Source organism: Onychostoma macrolepis, chromosome 09, assembly GCF_012432095.1.
Source record: "Onychostoma macrolepis isolate SWU-2019 chromosome 09, ASM1243209v1, whole genome shotgun sequence".
In the NCBI taxonomy this organism is placed as follows: Eukaryota; Metazoa; Chordata; class Actinopteri; order Cypriniformes; family Cyprinidae; genus Onychostoma; species Onychostoma macrolepis.
The window spans coordinates 34,993,008-35,019,605 of NC_081163.1; the positions used below are offsets into that span (position 1 = coordinate 34,993,008).

Sequence of the window (26,598 nt, forward strand, 5' to 3'; positions counted from 1 at the left end):
CCATCAAAAGAGCGAACGGTTCGAGGAAATACATATGGCACCTAAGAGAAAATGGCCTTTGAGTTAATGCTTTTGGAACAGTCTCTCTTTTCAATTTGCATTATGGGAGATTGATTTAGGAACATTAAAGGAGAAAAGCAGAGAAGCAGAGCTTCCATTAGAGCCCGGCCACCAACAGTCACACTGATAACAACTCAGGTGTGGTGGAGTTAATTAGAAAAGAGGTTTCTGGGGACAGAGAAAGCCCACCAGTCTATACGTCGTCGCTTTTCAAAAGAGAAAATGTAGGTATTTGCTTTTTTTTTTTTCGCCGTTTGTCAGCTGCTTCGAGTGGAATGTAACGAATCAGTGGGTCCAGGTTCATCATTGCTGTCGGATTGCGATCATCTGAATTTTCCCTCCGAACGGCAAATGAACTACCCCAGCTCCTCGTATTGTGTGACTAGACAGTAAGTTAATTTAGAGACTTGCATTAAGCTTTCGGCTCCACTGCCTGGAGCAAATTAGATGAGAAGAGTTTATTCATTTAGTATTTTAGCAATTAGCAGAATACATTAGCGTGCTGATTAGGTTGAGTGGGAAATGAATGCAGCGGTGTAGCGTTACCCGGCATGTGCACCATCCTGCATTTGCACACACGCTGAACCTCAAGAGTCTCACAGCGCAGGCGGCAGGCGCTGATACTGTAGGTATCGTAACCCGGGATCATCTGCTCACTGGTGGAGCGGCAGTTCCCCCAAGGCTGGGGCAGGTAGGTCAACTACACACAGAGAGGGAGAGCAGTGAAGAGAACAAGGGAGATAAAGTAGGAGCGAGACAGACGGAGAGAGATTGTACGAGCAGGAGAGGCAGAAATAAAGAGAGAATTAGTACATGCAAATCAAGTATGCAAATAAGCAGCGTTCTCACAATTTTAAAGAGCATAAAAACTGACAAAAGTGACTGACAAAAGAGCACGATTTTATTTGTATGTGGCTTGATTTCCAGAAGGACAGCTTAATGAGCGGCTTGCCTTTGAAACAAGAATATTGCATTCAGCGTTAAGCACAAGATCGATTGTGTAACCAGTCTGACAGTTTCTAGACAGTTTTAAGAATGCATTGCCCTACATTTCAATATTTAAAGGACAACTAAATGATGTGTTTGTAGCGCAAAAGTACTTTTGAATGCACTTCACCTTATCTATTTTCTGAATGCATGTTATTGATTTTATTGTGATTCAACCATGCATACGTTCCAATTTTTTCTTCTCGTAATTGTTTTAATCAAAATGGTGAGTCAGGGAAAAAGCTGGACTTCATTTAGTCCGCTTATACCCACCCTACAAGCTTGCATTCAGATCTGCCTCCATCCAGTCAACTACTGAAGGATAGGGCCAAGTCCCCAACCTACATTATTTCCTTTATGATAATCTGTTTCACTTGGATGTTACAAAACAGAAAAAAAAAAAGTCGCTACTTTTGTATCATCTTTCAGGACTACAGTTTATTCATTTTAGCGATTCAATATGCTCCATTCTCCTGAAAAAATAAATAAACTTGATATCATATAGCACACAGATAGGTCAGAGTTTAGATTACAAGCCAGTTTACTAGAAGTCAGTTAGGGACATTTGAATTGATGTAGAAATACTGTGATATTCACACTTATAGTTCAACTTCACAAGCTTGGTGACCCTTCAGCTGCCAGTCACTTTCTCAACTCTGAGCGTGTTTCACACTTGTGAAGAAATTCTCCTCTGCTAATTGCTTGCTCACTGGCCCCTATTTTATTTCTTCACTTCAATATAACAAGAAACAGCATGTTTTCTCTGGAAATCTGTATAGGAAGAGCTGTGTAGCAATTATTTTAAAAATCAAATTTTGTGCATGAAAAAACATCATATGTCACATATATGGACCACAAAACCAGTCATAAGGGACAATTTTTCAAAAAATTGAGCTTTCCATTGATGTATGGTTTGTTAGGATCGGACAATACTTGGCTGAGATACAACTATTTGGAAATCTAGAATCTGAGGGTGCAAAAAAATCTAAAAATGGAGAAAATCGCCTTTAAAGTTGTTCAAATAAAGTTCTTAGCAATGCATATTACTAATCAAAAATTAGTTTTGATATATTTACGGTAGGACATTTACAGATATCTTCATGGAACATGATCTTTACTTAATATCCTAATGATAAAAATCGATAATTTTGACCCATACAATGTATTTCTGGCTATTGCTACAAATATACCCCAGCGACTTCAGACTGTTTTTTTGGTCCAGGGTCACATATGGTTTAGAACAACATGGCGGCGAGTAAATGACAGAACACTACACCATAAAGCTATTAAAAAAAAAACAAATGGGGGAATGTTGATGTGACTAGATGGTACTGTACATGGATGGCCTGATTTCATTATAGCTGGTACTTAGACTGAAAAGTTTGAGAGTGATTCAAGGGAAGGGTTATACCCTTTGCTCTTGACAGGATACAAAGGTCTGGAATCCCGGAGAGACTCCAAAGCCCAGCTGATGGATGTAGGGCGGCTCATCCTGACTGTGGATCTGAACGCGGATTCCTGCCTCTAAAGATGTTTCATCTGCAAAAAATAACAAGAGAATGAACGAGACAGAGAGAGGGTAAGAAGCACAATAAGCAATATGAACGATAACACAAAGATAAGCCTCACATATCCCGCTATCAATACAAATGGGAAAAACAACATCACAAATAAACCTTGAATTTAAACATGTTTATCTTAACAGATTGTGCAGACGCACATCAGAGAACCATAAAATATGGAATGACTTTGCAACTTTCGGACTAGAAATCATCTCTGTGTTGCGTTATAACTCACTTGTCTCTTTCCAGATAGGTAGATATTCATCCTGCTGGATATCCAACATGATCTCCAGCCCGTTTCCCATCCCTCCTTGCTTTGTCTTCCTGGAGGTGGTTTTGTTGCCGTTGAAAGTATAGCATTTCCCGTATCTTGTGTAGACCTATGAAAAAACACCAATGACTAATTAAAAATTTTATATTCTCTTATTGAGGAGGCCACAGCAAGCTACGATCTTTGGAAACCATAACATTTGTTTCTCTTAGATTTAATACTTTAAAATGAACCTTTTGATCCCTCAAAGAGATGCCTTTTAAGACGCCTATGATTAATTGGGGAAAAGGTCACTTTAAACTTCAAAAGTTCTGAGGCATTCAAATCTTCATAGAGGATTTTCCAACTCACATGAAAAACCAAAAGAGATGCTGATTAAAATTTTTACAATTTATCATTCTGTCAGTGGGCATTTGTATTCGGTGGCATAGCAAACAATGTTTTCTCTGTCTCATTCCTGTCATATTCATTTTGACAAGAGAGAGACAGTTCTACAAACCATACTGCATTATCATGCAATGCGTCTGTTCCTCAAACAAGAGGAAAATGAATAGTCCACATTCTGAGAAACATATCCGCCTCCACAATGAAATCATTACATCAAAATAATTGCTCCACATGGGTAATGTTGATAAGAGAAGACAAAATCAAAAGCAATAACTTCTGAAACTGGACTTAATATCTTTACATAAAGTACAGAAAAAAAAAGAAGAAAATAAATGAATTAATACATTTTAAAAAGCATGCAATTTGTTATTTAAAGACCCTGTCTCTCTTCAAGCAAACGTGACAAAAAGACTATTATTCAGGTATTCTGCAGGCTGAAGCACAGGACTGCGTAATGAAATACTCAAAATTAAAAGACAAAACCACTGACAAATAAATGTCAGGAGGAAATGGATCAACAAAATGCACAGGTGGATAAAGAAGAATTCTGAATTGGTGTCCAGTGACTTAAAAAAGTCAAGAAAAAAAAACACAGACATGAAAGATCTAGAAATCGAGGTTTTTGCTTTTGTCCTCGGGGCACAACTCTCTCTGACCTTTTGTTCAGAATGTTTTTGGTTCCAATCTTTAGCTAACATGCCAAATCGAATCACTACCACAAATAAAAACAAAGCTTAAAATGTTGAATTGACTGAAAACACAGACAAAGAAAGAAAGAAATGTGAGAAAGACTCTTGGCACGGTGAAAAGCCCAGTATAGTTGGGCTCCAGCATATGTTGCGTTTTGGATGCTGGTCCCAACAAGGGATGCTGGCTGATGTCTCCATCAATCTTGTTAAAGAGATAGTTCCTTACAAAAATTATAATTCTGTCATAATTTATTCAGCCACATACAATTCAAAACCTCTATGGCTTTCTTTCATGAGTCATCTAGCAGATGTTTAGCTGCTCTTGTCTAGACAATAAATGTGGATCTGGTGACCAGTGACTACTGCTGTCAAGCTCCAAACAATGTTGTTTGTTAACTAAAACTATAATTTTTTTGTCAATTGAATAGAGCTGAAATAAAATATAAATATTTAACTTGACTAAATTGTAAAAAAAAAAACACGTACATTTTTTTTTAAATGTTGCTTTGGCAACTAACTAACGCTGCAGTCCGTAAGTTTTGCCTCTTTGTCGCCATCTCTGTTTGAAAACCTGGAATTGCAGCTTTTTGCGTAATTAAATTGCTTGCGTGGGGTTGTGAGCCGGCATGGCTCCAGCGCGGATGAATCTAATGTTTTGAGGTGAATGTGTGGCTGTCAGTCACCGCTCCGTTGTGGATATTTACTGTACTTTGCAATCACAGATTCTAGCCTACGTCTTAAATATATGACCCAAATACGAATTTTCACCATATACTGCCATCTGAACAAGTAAGTAACAAGTCTGCCACGTTTGTTCTGACCAACTGAGGAAAAAAGCATTACCATAAATCTCGCTACCAATGGTGATTAAATCTAACGGTCGGTTAGCTCATATCACATCTAACCGTGCAAATTATTATTATTGTTATACTTTATTCTCAAATTATTAATGTTAACAACATCATCATTGACTATGAGTATAGTGTGTATTAGCATGTAGATTTCATTTTCTGTACAGTCTAATCTAATTGTCATGCCATTCGAATTTCATATTTAGAAAACCTTTTAACCCAAAAAGCAAACTATGCTCCCTTCGAACTGGTTTTCTTTAAAATACAAATCTTGTGTGATCCCAGGCTATCTGTAATCAGAAGCACATTTAAAACTAGAATATAATTTAATTTCATTCACGTGCTTCATAAACACATAATCCCTTCTGGATTACAATCCGCCATCAAAATGATAAATTTAATTATTCTAGCTGCTGTGAGAAAAGGCTATAAACGATCCGTCACCTGCAGGACCCTCACATGTGATAGCCTACTAGCCGGGAAAACTTATTTATGTTTACAGACGTGACGTAATGACGCAGTGCCATGCTCGAATTTCCCATAAGGTGATAGTTTTGAACACTGGCTGGTTATGTACTTGCTCAAATATTGATTTTGGATCATTTTTAACCAAAAAAAGTTACAGACTGCAGCTTTAAGTACTAAAATCAAAGGAATAAAAAAAAAAGAAAAAAATCTAAATATTTAGAAAAAAAGAAAAAACTAATAAAAATGAAAAAGCACAACCAAATTACTAAAACTAATGATATTAAAACTGAAAATCTAAAAATAAAAGCTAATATTAATAAATACTGTAATAGTAGTTATAATAGCATAAATAACACTATTCATAATCTACGACTCATACGCTACATTTCAAGCCTTTTAAAATCATACAATAGCTTTATACATAAGAAACAGGTTTAATTTAAAGTTGTTATTCACTGAAAGTCCTGCTTGATAGCACCATTCTCTTTCATTGTATTGAAAAGAGCAGTTTAGACATTATGCTAAACTCAAAAGTTTTACATGTAAACAGTTATCGTGATCCACCAACTAGAAAGAAATTCATGCTGGTATAAGATGATCTTTTCATCAGGCAGACTGACATTAAAATGTATTGTTATAAATCAACCAAATTTCTCCAGCAGCGAGTCTTGTTCTGATGAGAAGGGACCTTTAGGGGCCACACTTGTATGTAACACATGGCTGTTCATTTAGCAGCCTGCGTATGGAGTCTGATCTCAGCTGGCTCCGTGCTGAATCAAAGCAGGGCTCTCTGAGCAATATGGGTGTGCAGTAATTGCCAGCTGCAGCTGTGGACGCCGCACACCATACAGCTGTAATTAAGGCTGGAGACAGCCAGTGTTTTCACAAGCAGACGCTGGTCAAACGGGATAAAAGAGCATAGATATAAACATAATTTTATATAATCAGACTGCAAACAGACAACACACAAACATCACCACTGCTACTGTAAAGCATGTATAAAACACACATAACCGTGCGTCAGCATGTCAAATACATAAATGCAACACGATAACGTAATAATCAATTCCAATATCTTATAAGAGAACATTTAAAAAGGTCAAGTGTTAAATATGACATTTAAAGTAGTCATATTAGTCAGCATCAAAGCCATTTGGTTTTCAGCATGATGCTGCCTTTTTGACTGACATGAGCTATTAATGTGAGACGAGGCAGACGGGAGCAGCAACAATCGATTCAGCCCTGTTTATTGACATGTTTGTTTCCATTGCTGCTCTAATCCGGTCCAATACGAAACCAGGGGGACTGTATAGAAAGAAACGATAGCAAAGACCTCTCATTCCAGTTCTGCTCTGAAACTTCAACTTTCAGGGGACGGTCCACTTTGTGTTCACAAATGATTTTTGGGAGGGCAATGGAAGCTTTCCCATCATGCAGCAGTGGAAACGGCTGCTGGCACAGTCTCCTCTGCCTCATTTCTCTGCTTTAGAGCCCAGTGCCCAGAGCACCTCTGATTGATGGACTATTTTCTCTTGTAACATCTCGCCCCAAAGTCAGCAAAGGTAAACAGTCCAACTTTTGTCTGTTTCCAAAAACAGCCATCCAGCCTAGAGTGTTACCGAATTTCCCCCGATGCACAACTGCCACTATCTGTACATATATGTATGTGCACACACACACACACACACACACACACACACACACCTACATACATACAGTGTATTGCTGTATGGGATTAAAAGCATTTATTCTCCACAAATGTAAATGTATCATCACAAACACTGCTTATGTCTCTATAGAATATCCATTTTGGATAATTTTTTGACAAACACAATATTTGCTTTCCTTCGAAACCCTTTCACAGTGGACCACTACCACATAGGCTTTCAGCCACAATCTTTGTTGGAGAAACGTCTGACTGCAAAGCATTTGCATAAATCTTCCCTTTCTACTAACACCCAACTTAATTGGGCTTAATGTCTGGCCATTAACTGTCCTCAGCTACTATTTCCCTTCTAAATTGCTTTGTTTCTTTCCCCTTCCACTCAGTTTGATGTGTCTTTACTGTCTTTCTCTTTTCAGCTCAAAGATGAAGTAAAACCCAAAGCCTCTCATTTATGGCAGGCATCTGACAGATTCCACTGCTGGCTGTTCTTCAATTATCCAGGGAAGCTACATGAGAACTTCAGTTTTTTAACATGCAGGATGTGAGTTGGTGGTAAGACTGAGTATAAAAGCAAGTTTAAATCCAGCCCTGGTGTTTGAAGGATTTGCCTCATAAGAAATTTGTAAGGATCAGAGTGCTCAGAGTGTAAAATTTATCAGTCGTTCCCTGGTCCAAGTAAATTGTGGAGCGGTCAAACGTGGTGCTTTGACTGACAGGATGGTGATTCAAGTATTAACCCAAGAGACATATCTGAAAGTTAGCTATTGCTGACTGAATCTCAATGTTAAATGAGCTAAATTTGAAGGTTTCCCAAAAGCATTGTTAGCCAACTATGGTCACAATTTCTGTCATTATCAACATAACAGCTCAATGATTTGGCGTTCCCCAAATTCATATTTCAAACGAACCACAAACGGCATTGCAAAGTTGTGTGGTTGGAATTTCAGCTCTTGCCTTGTGCTTAGAAGCATAGTTTCTTATTAGTATCACACGGAATTAAACGTATCATGCTCTTGAGCAAAAGCAAGCTAACATGCAATACAATCTAACATTTAATAGAAGTTTACTGCATCTCTTTTCATTTATCAAAAGAATAAAAGCAAGTTTGCTTGTCTAAATAGTACCCCAGAGTGTGACACAGACTGAATGATGATTAATTGCAGATTATAACTCCACCCCCTGCATGACTATATGGTTTATAATTGCTCTGCACTATTGTAGTTAAGCAGAGTTACATTGTTGTCCAGAAAACACAACCCTAAATAGCAGCTGTTAATGCATTCAACAGTTTTACACAGAAAAGGTATAAACGTTTTTCCACAGACAAACAGAAGCAGCAGAAGTCATGTCTCTCATATTTATTAAAACATAACAAAACAACACCAAAACATGCAAATTCCAAAAGGCACTGTTTTTATTTGAATACAAGCTCTCTGCAATGTATTCTGGGATTGCTACGATGGATTCATGCGAGGCTGCCTTAAAAATGAGATGAAAACTAGGTGTCTTAAAGGGGCAGCCACAACAAGAGTGGAGAAAACTTGACTTGTGATTAATTTTGACATTAACATGTGGCTAAGCTTATTCTGAATTATGCTTAAAAATATATAGCATGCACAAATATTGTCTTATTACTATAAATGATATCTTAAAATACTGCCTCGATAGGCAGCTCACTAGGTTTTCGGACAGAGCCCTAGTCTTTCTTTACCCAACACATCAAAATCTTCAGAGTAAACGGTGGAGACTTTTAAACAGTCAGACTAAACAGTTGAGCCAGAAAGTGCCGTGCTGCGCTACGCTCCATTAGTTCAGCTCTCGTGGGCAGCCACTCAACTCTGCATCTATGGTGTCTCTTTGGCAGGCTATCAAACACATTACATTTATTGTATCAATTCTTAACTTCATTAAACAACTGACTGGCAGTATCTTTTCCTAAGCAGCTTATCCCTCATGCACACCATGCAGAAAAATGGGCCACGTCTTGAGGACTCATCGACACCGTTTTACACTTGTTCCGAGAGGATTATCACAGTTCTTTATCTTTAGGCATCAATCAGAGATAGAAATGCTCAGAGATCCGACACAATCCTACACTCAGATGGGACGTATCAGCACAAAAGCATGTCCCTCTCCAGTGAGAAGAGCCTTTCTATTGTGACAGTTCATAAACTGAAAAATACATCAAGAAATCATAGTAAAGAGGACTATCAGTCAAATGTTTCCAGGCTTAATGGAGCATGGGAGTATGATAAGAATATAATGGGGGAAACCCTTTAAGATAGCATTAAAACTTTCCATTACAGTGCTACGGACTGAGAATACTGACAGAAACATTGTAGCCTACATCCTTACAGGAATATTTCAGGTTCAAAACAAGTCAAGCTCTATCTGTCCATTACCTCAGACAATTATTTTAACTCAGTTTGTGAAAACAAAAATTAGTGTACAGAAATGCAATTACGATGCATTTACATGCTTCTTAAAATACAGATGCCAAGTAAATGCCCAATTTTATGGTATACCTATATAAATAGATTTTAACGTCTTTGACTCGTGCACTCTTCTTCGAGGTGGGATGTCACCATGGCTTATTCTCAAACTGTTGCTGTCCTCCTCAACACTTTCACTCAGACCTCCAGAGAGACTGAAAAATGGAAAGGATGAAACGCTGAAGCATCCCTCTGAGCTGCCACACCATTAAAAGGCACATGCTGATAATCTCAAGGGGCCCCCAGGTAAGTTCCCCTCTTTCCTTTCTTCCTCTTTGTACATGTTGGAGCATGCCAGTTTGTGATAGAACTGCATATCTCTTTAAATGCTAATGAGCTACTGCTTACCCCACCCCTCTCTTCTGTTTTTTGTGTATTAGGTGGCGCATAACAATCAAAACAAAGATTATCATCTGTCTCCACAGTGTCTCATTCAACTACAAAACACCTACATTGCTTACAAGACTTTGTTGACGCTACACCTGCTCAAGCGCGGAAAAAATGGCGGACAACATACAACTATCCAAGGGCGGAAATGCACTAATACGGGACAGTCTGCCAGTGGTCGTGGGCGGGGCCTGAGCAGTATGATGTCATACTGTTTAGAAAATCAAAACGGCATCCGATGTCACCTTTAAAAAAGACTTGCTTTTTTTTTTTACTTTCTCTTCATCAAAGCGTAAAAAGGTAAGATAACAGTTTCCTCAAAAATATTAAGTAGCACTTAATTACAACTATTTTCAACACTGATAATACTGCACTTCCATTGACTTCCATTCATACGCATGCAAATTGCGTCAAACCGGAAACCCAAGCCCGTGCGAAAAGTTTTGCGTTTGGCAAGCTTGGTGAACTCTGACCTGCGAATTCGCGTGAAACCGTGTGACCAACATCAGATCGATACGCCACAGTCAGCATGACCTCGTAACTGAATTGAAAGAACAAAAATTTAAAACTTTATAATTTATAAATTTGTTATATGTTGAATGTAAGTTTTTAAAAAGACGCTGCACAGCATAACATCATATCACGACCGTTGCAGCATACGAAACAATTTTGCATGTTCAAAGTCTAGTGTGACCGCACTAATGATTTCTGAAAGGATCATGTGACACTGAAGACTGGTGTAATGATGCTGAAAACTTTGCTTTGCCATCCATCACAGGAATAAATTACATTTATATATCGAAATGAATACATTAAATACATTAAAAATCAGTAATTTCAAAAGTTTTTACAATATACTAATCAAATAGATGCAGCCTTATTAAGCATAAAAGACTTCTTTAAAAAACATTTTTTTAAATTTCCCAACCCTTTCCAAAAGTTAGAGGCTAAGAGTATTGAATATTATACTGCTATCACATATATCATCTGTTTACTGTACACACAGTCCTGCAGCAATAAGTATTTTGAGACCTGATGATACACTTTCTGCCTGAGGGTGGTCAGATAAACCTTCTGACTATTTTACTTGAACTTTGATATCCTGGACCAGAGCACAGCTGAGCAGGGAAATTTGCAGCTTTGCGGCTTGTGTGTCTCATGCAGACCTTAAAAATTATTTTTTTTAATTTTTATTAGCCATCTACTGCCATATGGGCCACTTTTCAATTCATTTGCACCCTTTTCTTCACATTTTTACTGTGGCGTGCTCAGTGATTGTTGACCATATCTGCAAATAAGCAGCATTAGTCTAACTGTTGCCTGTGTTTTTGAGACACACTTTGTTTCCCTCAGCTTTAATTAAGGTGCCTTTCTTATTAACATAAGCCTCCATTTCCCCTGCTTTCAGTCTCTCTCTGCGGAGAAGCAGCATCTCAACAAAGCTCAGTCAAATATCAGCCCCGACTGACACTACAGAACAGCTCTTTCACTACGATCAGCTGAAAAGGAAAGCAAAATAACTTCCTTACGTTCTATCAGCATGACACCATTATAATGGTAGAAAAATATAAGTGAATTAAGTACCCTGGATGTTCGTGTTTTTACAGCCTCTGGAATCAGACTGCACTGCAAACACTATTTAAACAGGTCTACGTTGTTTTAAAAGTGCTCAGAGTACAATACATGTGAGACAAAGGAATGAATGTCACTCTGCTCATGTAAATAAGACATGCAACACTTGATTTATTCACAAGGTGGTGCAATAGCCACAATATAACATACCATATAAGCAAAAAAAAAAAAAAAAAAAGTATTTGGGATCCAAAAAGCCCAGGTCAAAAGGGGCTGAACACAACACTGTGTAATCAAATGAAATGGAAAACCTGAAAGTCTGACTTGATGTGACAAAGTTCGAAAACTTATAAAATATGAATATCAGCCTGTCCGTCCAGAGCTTTCACAAGTCCTCTATGGGAAGTATGCCTGCATTTCTCTCTCTCTCTCTCTCTTCTAAATGAAGAGATGTATCTAGAACTGCTGGTGTGCTATTAGTGATGTGGAGCAGGGCCATCCTCGCAGATGTTCGGCATGTGGACTCCACGCTTGCCAAATTGGGATCGCGAGACGGCAAGGTTCTCCAGCGAGGCCAGTCCGACTCCCCAGCATCCAGGCCAAGTAGATGGTCAATATTCTCCCTCTATAAAGAACAACTAATAAGCTTAGCTCTCTCAAATACATGACTGCAAAAGTTCCACACTGCTGACTTGCAGCTGCTTGATTTGCAAGTTTATCTGGCAAACATGTCTTAAATAGTTTTTTTTCTCATCCCCTGCTGAATGAGTGACAGATGTTGTTCAGATGCATTGTATGGCAAAAGTACAAGATTCTACATCAGAGCTGCTTACAAGCTTACAAGTGAATCCTGAGTGTAGCAGACAAAATGGAAGCAGAACAGACATCTGTAATATGTTTGCTATACTCTCTGCCTTACATTTTTCTTTCCTTTTAAAATTTTTCTTTTCTTTGCATGAAATTATAATTTTTTTTCATTAAGCAAGGACGCATAAAATTCATCAAAAGTGTCAAACGAGACATTTATAATGTTATAAAATATTTGTATTTCAAGTAAATACTGGTCTTTTGAACTTTCTTTACATCAAAGAATCATGTGGGAAATAACTGTTATCACAAAAAAATATTAAGCTGCACGACTGTTTCCAACACTGTTGATAATAAATGTTTCTTAAGCAGCAAATCAGCATATTAGAATGATTTCTGAAGGCTCATGCGACACTGAAGACTGGAGTAATGATGCTGAAAATTCAGCTTTGCCATCACTGGAACAAATTACATTTTAAAATATATAGATATTTATAATAGAAAAGTTATTTTAAATTGTAATAATATTTTCCTGTATTTTTGATCAAATAAATGTAGCCTTGGTGAGAATATGTGGTAACGCTTTACAATAAGGTTCATTAGTTAACAACATGAACTAAGAATGAACAATACTTCTACAGCATTTATTCATCTTAGTTAATGTTAATTTCAGCATTTACTAATGCATTATTAAAATCACAAGTTGTGTTTGTTAACATTAGTTAATGCAACATGAATAAACAATGAACAACTGTATTTTCATTAACATTAACAAAGATTAATAAATAGTGTAATAAATGCATTGTTCATTGTTTGTTCATGTTAGTTAATACATTATCTAATGTTAATAAATGACACCTTATTGTAAAGTGTTACCAAATGTGTATGTTAGATTTAACAGCTTTTCTTTACTGGAATAATAGACTAGAAATATTAATAGCTTATCCTGCTGTAACAGAGTGACAGAAGCGTGAGGCATGCGGGTCCATGTGCAAGCTTTTTATTGACAGACGTGGTCAACAAACACAGGCAGGGTCGAAACACTAGCAAACAGCTATGGCATGGGCAAAACACAAGAATATTCCTAGGGCTTGCGTAGGTCATCGATCGGCGAACAGAATCCAGAGGGCTTGACAAGAAGAGTAATCCAGAAGAGTGCTAAACGCCAGACCAGTGGTTCTCAATTCCAGTCCTTTGATCTCAATCAGGTGTGTTAAGTAAGGGAGACATGCAAAATGTGCAGAGCAGGGGGCCCCCAGGACTGGAATTGAGAACCACTGCGCTAGACAATACTCGGATCTGAGTGGGTGTTAAATAGAGCGTGTAATAGCTCTCAGGTGAGCGTGTGATTAGTGACAGCTGTGTGATCAGTGCATTCAGCTGTGTCAGTGCAATGGATGATGGGAACTGTAGTCCAGTGTGACGTGCAACAGTCTGTGTGGTGCGAGAGTCAATACCTCCGATGGCGAGTGGACGGAAGACCATGAACCGGATTCGTGACACCTGCACTATACACTTTTTGTCTAGCAAGTCTTTTTCCGCCTAAGATTAAAAATGAAAAAATAGTAATATAAAAAAAAAAAAAACATCAAAGACATTTTAGTAAAATATAAAGACATAATTTCCTTATAATTTATACAGGTGCATCTCAATAAATTAGAATGTCGTGGAAAAGAATAGTGAATTGGTGGGTTTTTGTTAAATGTGAGCCAAAATCATCACAATTAAAAGAACCAAAGACTTAAACTACTTCAGTCTGTGTGCACTGAATTTATTTAATACACGAGTTTCACAATTTGAATTGAATTACTGAAATAAATGAACTTTTCCACAACATTCTAATTTATTGAGATGCACCTGTACAATTTCCTTATTATTATTCCATCCAGAAACAGTCTTCCATACAATGTCCTTTCACCAAGTAAGTAGCGAATCATGGTTTATGGCTGTGACATGACCTATTAGCTCTTTTTAAATGGAATTAGCCCTTTGATATGTCTTATACCCTGTTTCAATAGGAAATACAACGGAGGACAGAAAACTGCTCTTGTTAAGTGATTTCATAAGATCTTTAAAAGAAATGCAAACAGAACACAACTAAGTTTCAAGACTTTGTTTTGGTGTCAACAAAAATGAAGGTAAATACCAATCTCCTCCCATTTACCAGTGTAAAGACTCTTTCTTCCAGTCAAATTCATGTGTTATTAACATGCATCAATAGCGCTGAACTATTTCTAGCCGAGAGGGTGTCAAATAATGTGCATCTGAAAAAAATTGCCTGTTCCTTGGCATTTGCATTCGGCGCAAACATCATTTGAATTTTTCATTTTCTAAAGGTTCTTTATGATTTTGCATATGCGGTTGCAATGACACATTAATTTCCTGCTGGTTAGCCCCGATTCTACCCGTGTCCTGTGCAATCCGGAGAGGTAAAAGTGACACAGATGCCCTCGCTGATGACATAAACCCCATCTTTGGATTTTCTTTTTTTTATTCAAAGACCGACATGAGAGGGAAGTTAATTGATTGATTCACCTTATGAGGCCCAGACGGCCCTGAGCAGAGCGAGCCGGGCAACATGCTTCAATATCTGCCCTTTCATCTGGACTGAATGAAATTAAGATTTTTTTTAAATTAATCTGATGCGCCACTCAAATTCATAATGGAGATGTGAACTGCGAGCAGGGTGAGAGCCAGAGTCATGTGCCATGTTGAATTCCAGAGAGTTTGATCTTGTTTTGATTATTTTTTCAATCAAATCTCAAGGTCGTGAAACAGGGGACCAGAGAAATGGAAATGTATCCGCTGCTATCCACAACAGCAGCTGACAGATTTTCACTCTACCTAGTCGCACAGCTGAACCTAATCACAGCAGAATACAAAATATTGCGTTTCATCACTGAATGCATTAACAATTCCCAATAGCACACATTATATATGTAAAGAGCAAAGCATGTTGGCGGTGAGATAAGAAAATACTGCGGGTTAATGCTTTGAGATTGTAATCTTGATACACAATTCCATTACATGTAATGCGAGGGCATGAATTTGTAAGTAAGAGGGATTTTGTCATTTTAAATGGTTTAACTGTATCAATTAGTCTTTGCTGCATTTATTTTCGGTAATATCCTGAATTTATTCTGACTGGTGAATAAACAATAGGACAGAGGTCTGGATATCCATAAAAAATTTGATTTAGAATGCGAGACAAAATAAATTACCAAGCTGTCAGACAGATGCGTGCTCATCTCTCTCTCAATGTCTATCTCTGTCTCTTGATGTGGACATACTGTCCTGTAAAAGGGGAGCTGGCAGAATTTTATGTGACTGCTTGGTTCCTGAGATGAAAGAGCAGAATTAATCATGGTCTAGAGGTCTAGTATAGCATTAAATTCAGGGTGTGACCTTAAGTTCACCTTGCATTTTTTAACATTTCCTATTAACTCTATGTGATCAATGTGAAGAGTCAGACAAACTATTATCATTTATTTGATACTATTATAGTATTTATTGATATTTTTTAATTTCAATAAATCTCATTTTAGTTGAAGTTTTAGTAATTATGTGCTTCTGTAATTTTGAGCAGTTTTGTAAAATATTTATATTTATTTTTAATGCATTTTAAGTTTTAGTACTTTTAGTACTTGAACTTATTTCAGTTATTTGCCAAGGCAACGTTTCTAAGTTTTTTAAGCTTCCAATTTTTTTTAAGTTTAAGTTTTTCATTATAATTATTATATTTAGTTTCAGATTTTAATATATAGCAAAAGTGGCATGGCATCAATGCATCATGTGTTAGTGTTATGTTTAATGAAAACTAAAATAAAAACTTTTTTGTTAATTAAAATAATTAAAAACACTGAATCTAAATGAAATGTATTGTAATTACTTCAAAAGTAAGGAAAATAAAACATCATGAATAAAATGAAAATTAAACAATTATATTTTAGCTTTTGATACAGAATATATTGTAAAGGTTATACATTTCATAACTCACTTAAAAAAATATATATATATATATAAAAAAATAAATAAAAATCTAAAACTAAAAAACTTTTATAGACTGAAAACTAATGAAAACAAAAATTGAACCAAAAAAAAAAAAAAATAGAAAGCAAATTCTAAAGTAATTTCCTTGATTTGAGGTTGTGCGCGAGGCTATCTGTTTGAGCAGCCGATGGCACATAAGAAAATATTTGTGAAACCTGTTTGAAAACAGCCATTATATTTCCAATTCGTTCAGTGATGCTAGTGGTGCAGAAACAGCACACTTCACCTTTAAAACTGACAATCATCTAGATTGTCATGGCATCCCTGAGGTGAAACGCACAGCAATCAATCTACCTCAATGAATCTTCAAGGTAGGCTACACCTTGAGGTTTACACACACACACACAGTGCACATTTTAGAGGGTATGCACCTCTATTGATGCATTTGAGTGTGTTTTGTGGTTGGGGTAGGTTGTGGGGGACGGTGAATATATAAATCAATGAGGTTAGAGTCCCTGAGTTGCTCTTTGTCTGGTGGTAATGCTTTGTGCAGGGGTGGCAACTCCAGGCTTGCTCCCACCCAGGGGGGTAAGATCAGACATCTGAAACTGATGTCCAGGAGTTTCTGCTCAACCCAGGGATGCCTGTGCAAGAACTAAAAGATTTCTCAAGCAGCCACGTCCACCTCCTCCAGTCCACCACCAGCAGCCGCCCTCCGGTTTTCTTGATGGCTCATTTTTAAACACAGCAGGGCCCAAAAAACACCAGCGAGACCGCTGCCATTTCATTCATCATTCCCACACTTCTCTGTTTTAGCTATAAATCTTAAACCTCTTAACTGACACTTTAAAGTTTATCTTAATTAGCATATATCTGTTATCATCTCTAGTATTTGTATTTTTTCTGGTTTTAAATTAGATAAATAAGAGCTAGATAAAATGCTACATTTCATAGACTGCAAGATTCAAATTCGCCAACATGAACACATTTTAGGAACATTGCTTTCCTTCTATATTTTTCTGCATTTTTTAAAATCTCATCAAACTAAATGTTAACAAAGTGTTTTTGATTCTAATCAACAACAACAGAGGTCACATGGAATATGAGAAATATTGAACAAACTATGACTAAAACAAAACAAAAACATTAAAACTGACTAAATCAAACAATCAAAAACATTAAAAGTTAATATTACTTTAGTAACAGTCCTGACTAAAAATGCTCAATTTCATGCTCAAAAATCTTTCTTTCTTTTTTAAATCATATTGTCATAAGTCAATTATGCTCAGCACAATAACTTAAACCTTACACCTTTCATTGTACAAACCATAGAAAGAGTTGCATCAGTCTTGCTCAAAATTTAAATGAAGTTTGACCCTTCCAGGGAAATCTCCAGACAGAAAATTAATTTACAAAAGAGGTGGGACAAGTGTGTGCCAGTTTCTTTCCTCTTTTATACGTCTTGAAGTTCTCTGTAGGATATCAAAGAATGCAAGTAGCAAATTGGATCAAAGATATTGGACAGCCTGAACCTTTCTGGCTCCTTTGTCCGCTGTGAAGGCTAACATGAACTGAATTTCAGCCATGAATCTCATTATCACTATAGAACATCATCCAGACCACATGCATCACCCATTGATAAAGTTGATTCATTAAAGCAGTTTGTCTTTTGGCAAATCACACCGAATGTAACAGATTGTGATCTGCAGTTAGTGAGGGAAATTTCCTTCCCAGCCCACACAGAATGTACACCGTATCTGTTTTAGTGTGCTGCTCATTTCTCAATGACCTATAACCCCGCACATTAGCTCTGAGTGCGCGATACTCCATAAACAGATCAACAAACTCAACCTTGACCCTTTCAAAATCCCAGTTTAATTAAAACCCAGTCTGTGATACAGTAATTCAAGGTCTCCTTTATTAAAAAAAAATATAATAATGAAAAAAATTAAAAAGTGTCCTCTCCAGAGAGTCCTCCAGTCAGAGGGAAACAGTTTGCAACAATACAGCTTAATTTCCCGTGAGACCGTGGGCATAGCAAGTATTTAACAATGGGAGGGACAAGCCCACAGTGTGTAAGCAAAAGGTAAGGTCTTTTTCAGCTCAACGTCACTTGAGAGCCATCTCAGTATTTTACTGCCGGATTGCACTTTTCATGACACCTGACCATAAAAAAAAACTCTTCGGGACAATACAAACCATGTCCCAACTCTGATCTAAAAGGGCCCTTTTGTGTTAGGCCACAGAGTACAAAATCAATCTGTTCTGCCTTCTAAAACATGCACAGTGTGCAAATATGCTAATGCATGTGTGGAATCACCTCCACTGTACACCGGACCAACCCCTACGTGGTCAGAGTAAATATAGCCTTCATGTGGGAAAATACAGTGCGGGTTTGGCAAAACCGGTTCCTAGCGAACGCATAAACTATGCAGCAAGGCTTTGCACCTCAAGCACAATGGATCCTTTGAAGAGCTTTGCAGTCAGAGCCTGACTGAGATTTGGTGCTGAGGGAATAGACTCCGTCGGAGCAAGCCTGGGTGCTTTTGTACGCAATGGCAGCACACAGAACAAACTGTTAGAGCTTTGTATCAATGTATATATTATACGAATATAATTTATATTGTGGGTGGTATTGTTCTCTCAATCTTCTACCAGAGGCTTAAGAGCTTTGGGACTTGGCACTGTGCTTTTCCTAGGATTGTGGATTTCTTTTGGATCAAGATGTTCTTGTTTTTCCATGGAATGCACAGAAGACATTCCTCCAGCTGGGGTTTTGAAGTCACGATTGGATCTACCTTGACATACTCTTTCTAACTCTTCATTCAGTACCTGGTGTCTCCAGTTTCTCGTACATCTACTCAATGTTAGTGTCAGTTGGGACAATCACATATATCATCCATGTCCCGTCTTTGATCACTATGTTGGGTTGGTTTGCCTGTGCTTGCTTGTGACTGGATGCTGAAGTCCCACCGGATCTCAGGCTTGTCATTTTGGACTCGGCACTGACGTATGCCAGTGACTTGTTTGCGCCATTCACTGTGTATGTTGTTCCCACCTGCATCAAATTTCCTGTTGGAAGGTGTTGGATGGTCTCAGGGGCTTTCTTGCACAGTCTGGGGTCTTTTGTGGTGCTGTAGACCCCTGTCACTATTGATCTGGTGATTAGTGCTTCTGCGCTTTCCTGGTTCTGCCGTTTCGAGTAACCGGAGGGATTTTCCAGTGTCAGTTATCTTTGTTATCTGCTGTCATGCCATGGCACGTCCTGTGCTTCCCCGTCCTACAAATCTTTATTAAATAAACCGATTGACTTCATTAAAGAGACACAGAAAAGAAATTCTTCTGTGAGCTACATTTATTAGCCAGTAGGTGGCGATTAGCGAGTGTATTTCTGACTAAGTCATTTAATTTCTTCACATTCACTTACAGATTTATTCAAATACACTGATTCATTCCGGAACAAAACAAGTGACTGTCTTTTGAATTATTCAGTAAACTGATGTGTTCAACAACACTGATTTATTCAGGAAGAAAACAACTTCTGTCATTAAAAGTGAGTCATATTAATCATTCACTGAACTGATTTGATTCATTCAATGTTGCTCGCAAACACAGTGTGGTTAATTCTGAGTTGACTTTGTTTGAAATCAATTTTTGAGCAAAAAAAGTAATTTTCAACATTTTGGTTTGAAATGTATAAAAGCCATATCACATTGACAAATACAACAACGTTCTTGCTTTTATTATATTGCTTACATTTTTAATTATTTGGTCAAAACTTGTCTCTTCTTTTAATAAAGACAGACCAAAAAAAATCTAACTTTCAGTCTGGCTTTCCTGATAAATCAGACTGATTTATTCAGCTGAAGTGATGTGATCTTCTAAAGAAAGCTAAACATCCCGTAACTGATCTTGTTCAACCTGAACAATGACTGAATATTAAATGTGCTCTACTGTGTGGAGAAAACGAACTAATGCTCATGGGAAGAGGGTCATTTAGGGTGTTATGCTCAGATTTGAAATCCATCTTCACTAGAAGAACATCTGGTTAGATAGAACACCAAGCAGAACGCAATATTGGCCCTTTAGGAGAAATATTGTTTTACTCAGAGCAGCTAGAGCTCTTCGTTTGATGCATGTATTTCATGAAGAGCGCTTGACTCCTCTGGGCCTTACGTTGCTGCTGTAGAACAGAACGGTCAATTACGAAGGCCCCGGCCTGGTGCATTTTTTATTAATGCGCAGAAGCAAATATCATACTAAATCGATCACGAGACTTGTGTTAAATGCAAACAGCACCTCATACATAGAGCTTATTGAAGAATTCATGTGGGGATTGAGGTCTGAGGTGTGTGAATGATATGTATACAAGCTGAAATTCATGCAATTCACAGAGGAAAGCTTAGCCGCTCCAAATCTTTGCTTTTCATGCAGCTTGTGTTCTGACGGAGGCTTTCTATTCTATTGACAAACAGCATATAAAGAAAAAGATTTCATGCAGTTCACCCACTCAGTGTGGATCTTTTTGAAGAGATCAGCGGATTAAAGCAATATCCTGCAGAAAAAAAAAGCAGATGATCTTACATTACAAAATATGTAAGATATCTTACAAAACACACACACACACACACACTCAAACTCTTCTACTTAAGAAGAACTAGGGATAAACTTTTACTTGAGCAATGGGATGTTCCTCTATGGCTACGGAAAAATATGCAAACCAGCAGTGAGTGAAAAGAGGATGGGAAATATCAAATAATTTGAATATGCATTGAATATGTATTTCATTTTTTTCCTCATTGTGCCTTGCATTCTTCCGTGAACGTTTTTAAACACAAAAACATCATATAACGTCCTTAGACATGCATCTGACCTGGGTAAACCTGGTCCCAAGTACCGATTAGTCACCTAGTCATCCACAACCCATACACTGCTCGATTTTGATATTATGTAGGTTTTATACATTCCAAGCTTTAGCAAAATTACGAAGCTTAAACAAATAATAAACCCTGAAGTACCTGTTTAGTCATTGGCAGATAATGTCTTAATCTATGTGTAATGCACTGCATGCTGTTAGCGATGACACTAATCAATATGTTCTTATAGGACATTCTAATCCTTAAATATCCAGTGGGGCATTCTTTTATCCTCCAGTTTGCTCCTTACCGCCGTGTGCTGAGTGGCAATAGAGTGGACGTCTCACTCCCATCAGCTGTAAAGAGGGATTAAGTGATAGATTTAGAGCCCTAGCCTCTACAAGACCAGCCAGAGGATCTGGAGCGAAACAAGACAAGTTTTGTACTGAGAGTCCACTGGCATTTATGAAAACAACATGAAACCAAATAAAAATAGCTAGTAAGGGAGAAAAAAATACTACAACGTTAAAAAAAAAAAAAAAAAGGTCAGGTAACTGCTTTGTGTGGTTCCAAAAATAATCAAGTCTGAGATATAATTTAATATGATTGAATCTAAAATAAGTTACACAGACAAAATTAAATTTTTAGATTAAGTCAAGTGGAAATTGATTCTTAAGGTAACAATTGCACCAATCTTACAGTATATCAAACTGGCAGATGAAAGCCATCTGTTATACTTAACGCTGACATTTTTCCAATTGTGAATATGTAAAATGATTCACTGGAAGGGAAACTACTCCACTGTACCTGAATACATGAGGATGGGAATAAGCAAAGCATTCCTGCCTCAGTAGAACTAACATCTCTATCTGTATTTACTGTACAACAATTAATATATTATGCAAACTATATGCCATTTTAAAATTGCCTTTATATAATATAATTAGTGCGGTCAAACGATTAATCATGATTAATCTCATCCAAAATAAAAGTTTTTGTTTGCATAATATATGTGTGTGTTCTGTGTATATTTATTATGTATATATAAATACGAACACATACAGTATATATATTGAAACTATTTACATGTCTATATTTATATTCATATAATTTATATTATAAATAAATATATTTAATATACAAATTTTTTTTTTCGGAAATATATGCATGCACAGTACAAATATATATATATATATATATATATATATATATATATATATATATATATATATATTATGCAAACAAAAACTTTTATTTTGGATGCGATTAATCGCGATTAATCGTTTGACAGCACTAAATATAATATAATATAATATAATAACAGCTATTGTTAAGAATGTGTGTACCATGGACACTGTAACGCAGTTTAAACATTGTTGGTTAAAAAATAGAATTAATGCATAACAGAGTTATATAACTAATAGAAATCATGAACCAGGACAATTACTCTTAATGCCGAGTCTGAGTTTGAGTTCAAGGTACAAAAGGGTTATTGTGCATCTATGGTTCAACTTCTCAACAGCTGAGATTTTACACACTCCTTGAAACTATAATGCTGAGCATTTCTCAAGGAAAACATGAGGCGAGCGGGTGGGGATATTGTTGAGAAGAAAAAAGGCAGAATGTGTCTAAAAATTTCATTTCTCTGAGTGTGCTCGGTAATGGACATGGGATGATGAAAAGGCAGGTTTTTCCTAGATGGATGTGGCTTGAGTTGGGCATTAAACCCCACTCAGTTTGCATCAGTAATCCTCTTAGGAGCACTTATGCCACATTAGCCCTGTTTTCAGCCCAGGAAACCCAGCTCACCAGCACCTCCATTTCCCTTCTATTTTAGGAGACCAAAAATGGGCGGAAAAATAAAAGAGCATAAGTGACGCTGAATTATTTCTCCAGCCGAACACCGCGAGTGCACCGGGGCCGCAACTGTGTGTGACTCAACACAGGACTAACAGCAGATCTGAGGAGAGAGATGGCATATAATTGAATCGAAAAGCACGAAGCATCGGCAGATCGCATTCAAAACTACACGGAGCCTGCAAATTTGCAAGCAAGTCACGACCCCGGCGAGCCCTAAGTGCAATTCTACGTCAAATCTTGCTTCTCTGCTTGTGTGTCTCTCTGTCACACGCAATCCAAATTCCCCCATCAGCTGGGTGGCAGAAAACACGATCCCTGACAACTTTTCACATCAGCCAGGGATTAAGGAAGAGGGGTTTACGCTGGCCTTGCCAAAATCAGGGATAACATTTTTTGATTCAGCAATTTAAACTAATTTCAAGGCTGGCTCCGCAGCAATTTTCTGGATCAATGGAATGTCATAGTTGGCTTGGTCACTAGCCCTCTTATCGCAGGTGGCTGCAAGAGAGCGTGCCTATGCTAATAGCTGACGTTTGGATGGTGAAGTGCGGTGTATTTAGCACAGCACAAATTGTCCTGATTCGAAGTGGAAGAAGGTTTTTTTTTTTATATATATATATATATATAAATGACGTTGGAAAGAATATTACTTGAGAGTTTATTTCGGCAAATAGCTCGAGTCGTTCTCACCAAAACATGTTAAAAAGGGATCCTATGCGCAGCTGTGATCTGATTTTCTGTTTCTTTGATTGCCTTTTTGAAACTAATTACATATTAGCATTACGGCATCGTTTTGTAGAATTAAGCTGTCTGATAAATCGCTTGCATAGCCCACAAGCTGCTCTAAAAATGTCCAAGTAATATCCTCATTAGAAGCATTTAGAAACTATAAGTATTGTGAAGCTATGCGAGTCACAAAGTCTTGACTGATGAAAGTAAAGGAACCTGCAGAGGAAAAAGGGAAAAACCTAAAAAACTTATTGAAATTATTGCCATATTATCATTGCTATTTCACTTCATATTTTGATGGCATTCCCAATACCAAAGATGTACTTGATTATTGTAGTTTTAAATATAAATATAAATATATATATATATATATATATATATATATATATATATATATATATATATATATATATATATATATTATTATTTTTTTAAATTATTATTATTATTATTTTATTATTATTATTATTTGTTTTTTAAAGAAAGTAGTGTAGCTTTTCTATTAAAATATAGGGTAGAGTGGGGGGACGTAAAAGAAACAAAAGTTAAATGTGTTCAGAAAATGTATCATAGTTTTTGTGAAAATGACAAAGTATGAAAAATGAATACAGACAGTTTTTGCTTAAAAAAAAAAAAAAAAAAAAATTAATAATTATGAATTACAAAATGATAATAGACTATTTGAAACATATTGTTTTGTTGTTGTTTTGAAACAACTGGCTAGCTAACAAGCTACCTGATGCTTGAGGTAATTTTTAAATATAAAATCCAAATATTTTTATTTAACCAACTAGTTAGAATACATTTGATGGAAAAACGAAGGATTTGATGTTCAGAACAGAATAACTACAGTAAGTGCTCATTGGGGGGGCGTTTTACCCCACTAACTATGTTTGAAGAAAAAAAAAGAAAGAAAAAAAAGTCATTCTGAAAATATAATTACATTTTTATTAAATAACACGTACTCTCTATCTACAGGCCCTACTGTTCTCATATCATATATTACTGTGATGTTCTACAAAACCACAAGCTTTAAAACTTTTTTTTCTTACTGATGAAAATTAGATCATTTACTGTGAAATCAGGTACATCAGCAGTGTAAGCTTCATGGTGAATACTTCTACATCACTCTCATCAACGCAGTCCATAGTTACAATACAAATGTGTCTTGACTTTATCTTCTGGTTATTTTGTGAAAAACAGTGTGTGTGTGTGGGGGCAAATATATGCAAAAATATATTTCAGTATGCTTTCAGCATTATTTGCTTGACTGAAGGATCTTTTTCTTTTTTTTTTGAAGTAATCAAAAATATACTTGATTATTGTTCAGTCTTTCTAGCATGCAATGGGACTGAATAATAAAAACAATTGCATCGTTAAACCATTTGTCAGTTTTATGTACACTGCTGTTGTTTAGTTATAACCCGTAGTAAATTATGGTCTTGTGAATTCAGAACGAGCTTGTTCCTAATTAAAATGTTCCATTAGTTCATTGTGACCCTTGTTGTGTTTCCTGTACCAACTTTTGAGGTCAGTGTGGAGCATTTTTGTGGAACATAAATATTTTTTTTAATCCTCATGTTCTGGTCATTTTGACCCAGAGTGGGTTTTCTTTATTTTTTAAATATCTAATTTTACTCAAAACATTTATTTAGATTAATTAAATGAATGAAACTAGAGATTTTTAATGTTAACATTTTTTTAAACATCTACAAACACCTGATTTTATTCGGTGTAGTCACACCAAACACAGTATGTCGCTGTAGTCTGGGACACACATCTTTATGATGCAGCACAAACCACCTCAGGCTACATCATAAACTCAACTATGTAAATAACAATAACTTCATTTCAGTGAATTCACTTCAGATAACATTTTGCATAGCAGACATGAGAGTGAGTATTTTTTTAAAAAGGGCATTCAGACTCTTTGGTTAAGGTTATGGCGGAGAGCCTTGGGGCTGTAAAATAAATAAATATCTACAAATCATTTCAGTCGAGTGGCTCCAGGGTGGTACAGCTGAGGACAGTGTTATAACATTCTCAATTTACTGGAGCTGCCGGCACCTTCATTACTTTGAACATGAATAACTCAAATGTGTGTCGGAATCCTCAAAGTTATTGCATTCTGTGAATATGTAAAAAAAAAAAATGGATATCACTATTGTAATTCAGTAAATGTGTCATTTTAGACACATCAAACGTCCAGTGCTTAAGTCAGTTTTCCTTTCTAGAAGTTAAAAACAAGACCCCTTTTTTTAAGTATGCTGATATACACTTAATTAATTATATTTGTCTGGATAACACTTTACAATAAGGTCTCATTTGTAAACTTTAGTTAACTAACATAAACATGAACAAATAAAGATAAATATATTTGTACAGCATTTATTAAGCTTTGTTAAAGATAGTTAATAAAAATATTCATGCTAGTTCATAGTGCATTATCTAGTATTAACAGATACAACCTTAGATCTTAAAAATGATCACCGAAAAAAATAAATAAATTTGGTGTAGAAACATTTTTTTCAGAAATTGCTAGAAAATTTCACAAACAATTACGGCATGTAACTGTAACTGTTTAAAAAAAAAAAAAAAACTTTTGAAAATTCTTGTAAATTTCACATAACACATTGAATTAAACATAACATTTTTGAAAATTCTAGTAAATTTCATGAACAAAAAATAACAAGTAACACAGAAGTAAAAATAAAACTACAATAGTATCACTGTTCTTGTAAAATATACTCCAATAAATGTAGTTTTAATAACTTAAAAAATTTTTTATTTTTATTTCACAGTTTATTAGTGATTGTTGAGATCAATATTATTAAAGATTAAAAAATGTTATAGAAACTTTGCTGATTGTTAACTAACTCATGTTAACTACACTGTAATTTATTTATTTATTTTAAAGTTGTAAATAAACAGATAATTGGATTTGATAACCGGAAAATACTATTT

The 26,598-nt window shown here is 36.3% G+C and overlaps 1 protein-coding gene across 1 annotated transcript in view; it reads right to left on the bottom strand.

The window, feature by feature from the left end:
- asic4a (acid-sensing (proton-gated) ion channel family member 4a) overlaps positions 1–26,598 on the bottom strand; it is an 81,788-nt gene that overhangs the window by 8,346 nt on the left and 46,844 nt on the right. The window contains exons 2-4 of the mRNA XM_058787162.1: positions 2,845–2,989; positions 2,459–2,586; positions 607–760 (exon numbers count right to left, since the gene is read on the bottom strand). Of these exons, the coding sequence (XP_058643145.1) occupies positions 607–760; positions 2,459–2,586; positions 2,845–2,989 (427 nt within the window). The remainder of the gene's footprint in view (positions 1–606; positions 761–2,458; positions 2,587–2,844; positions 2,990–26,598) is intronic.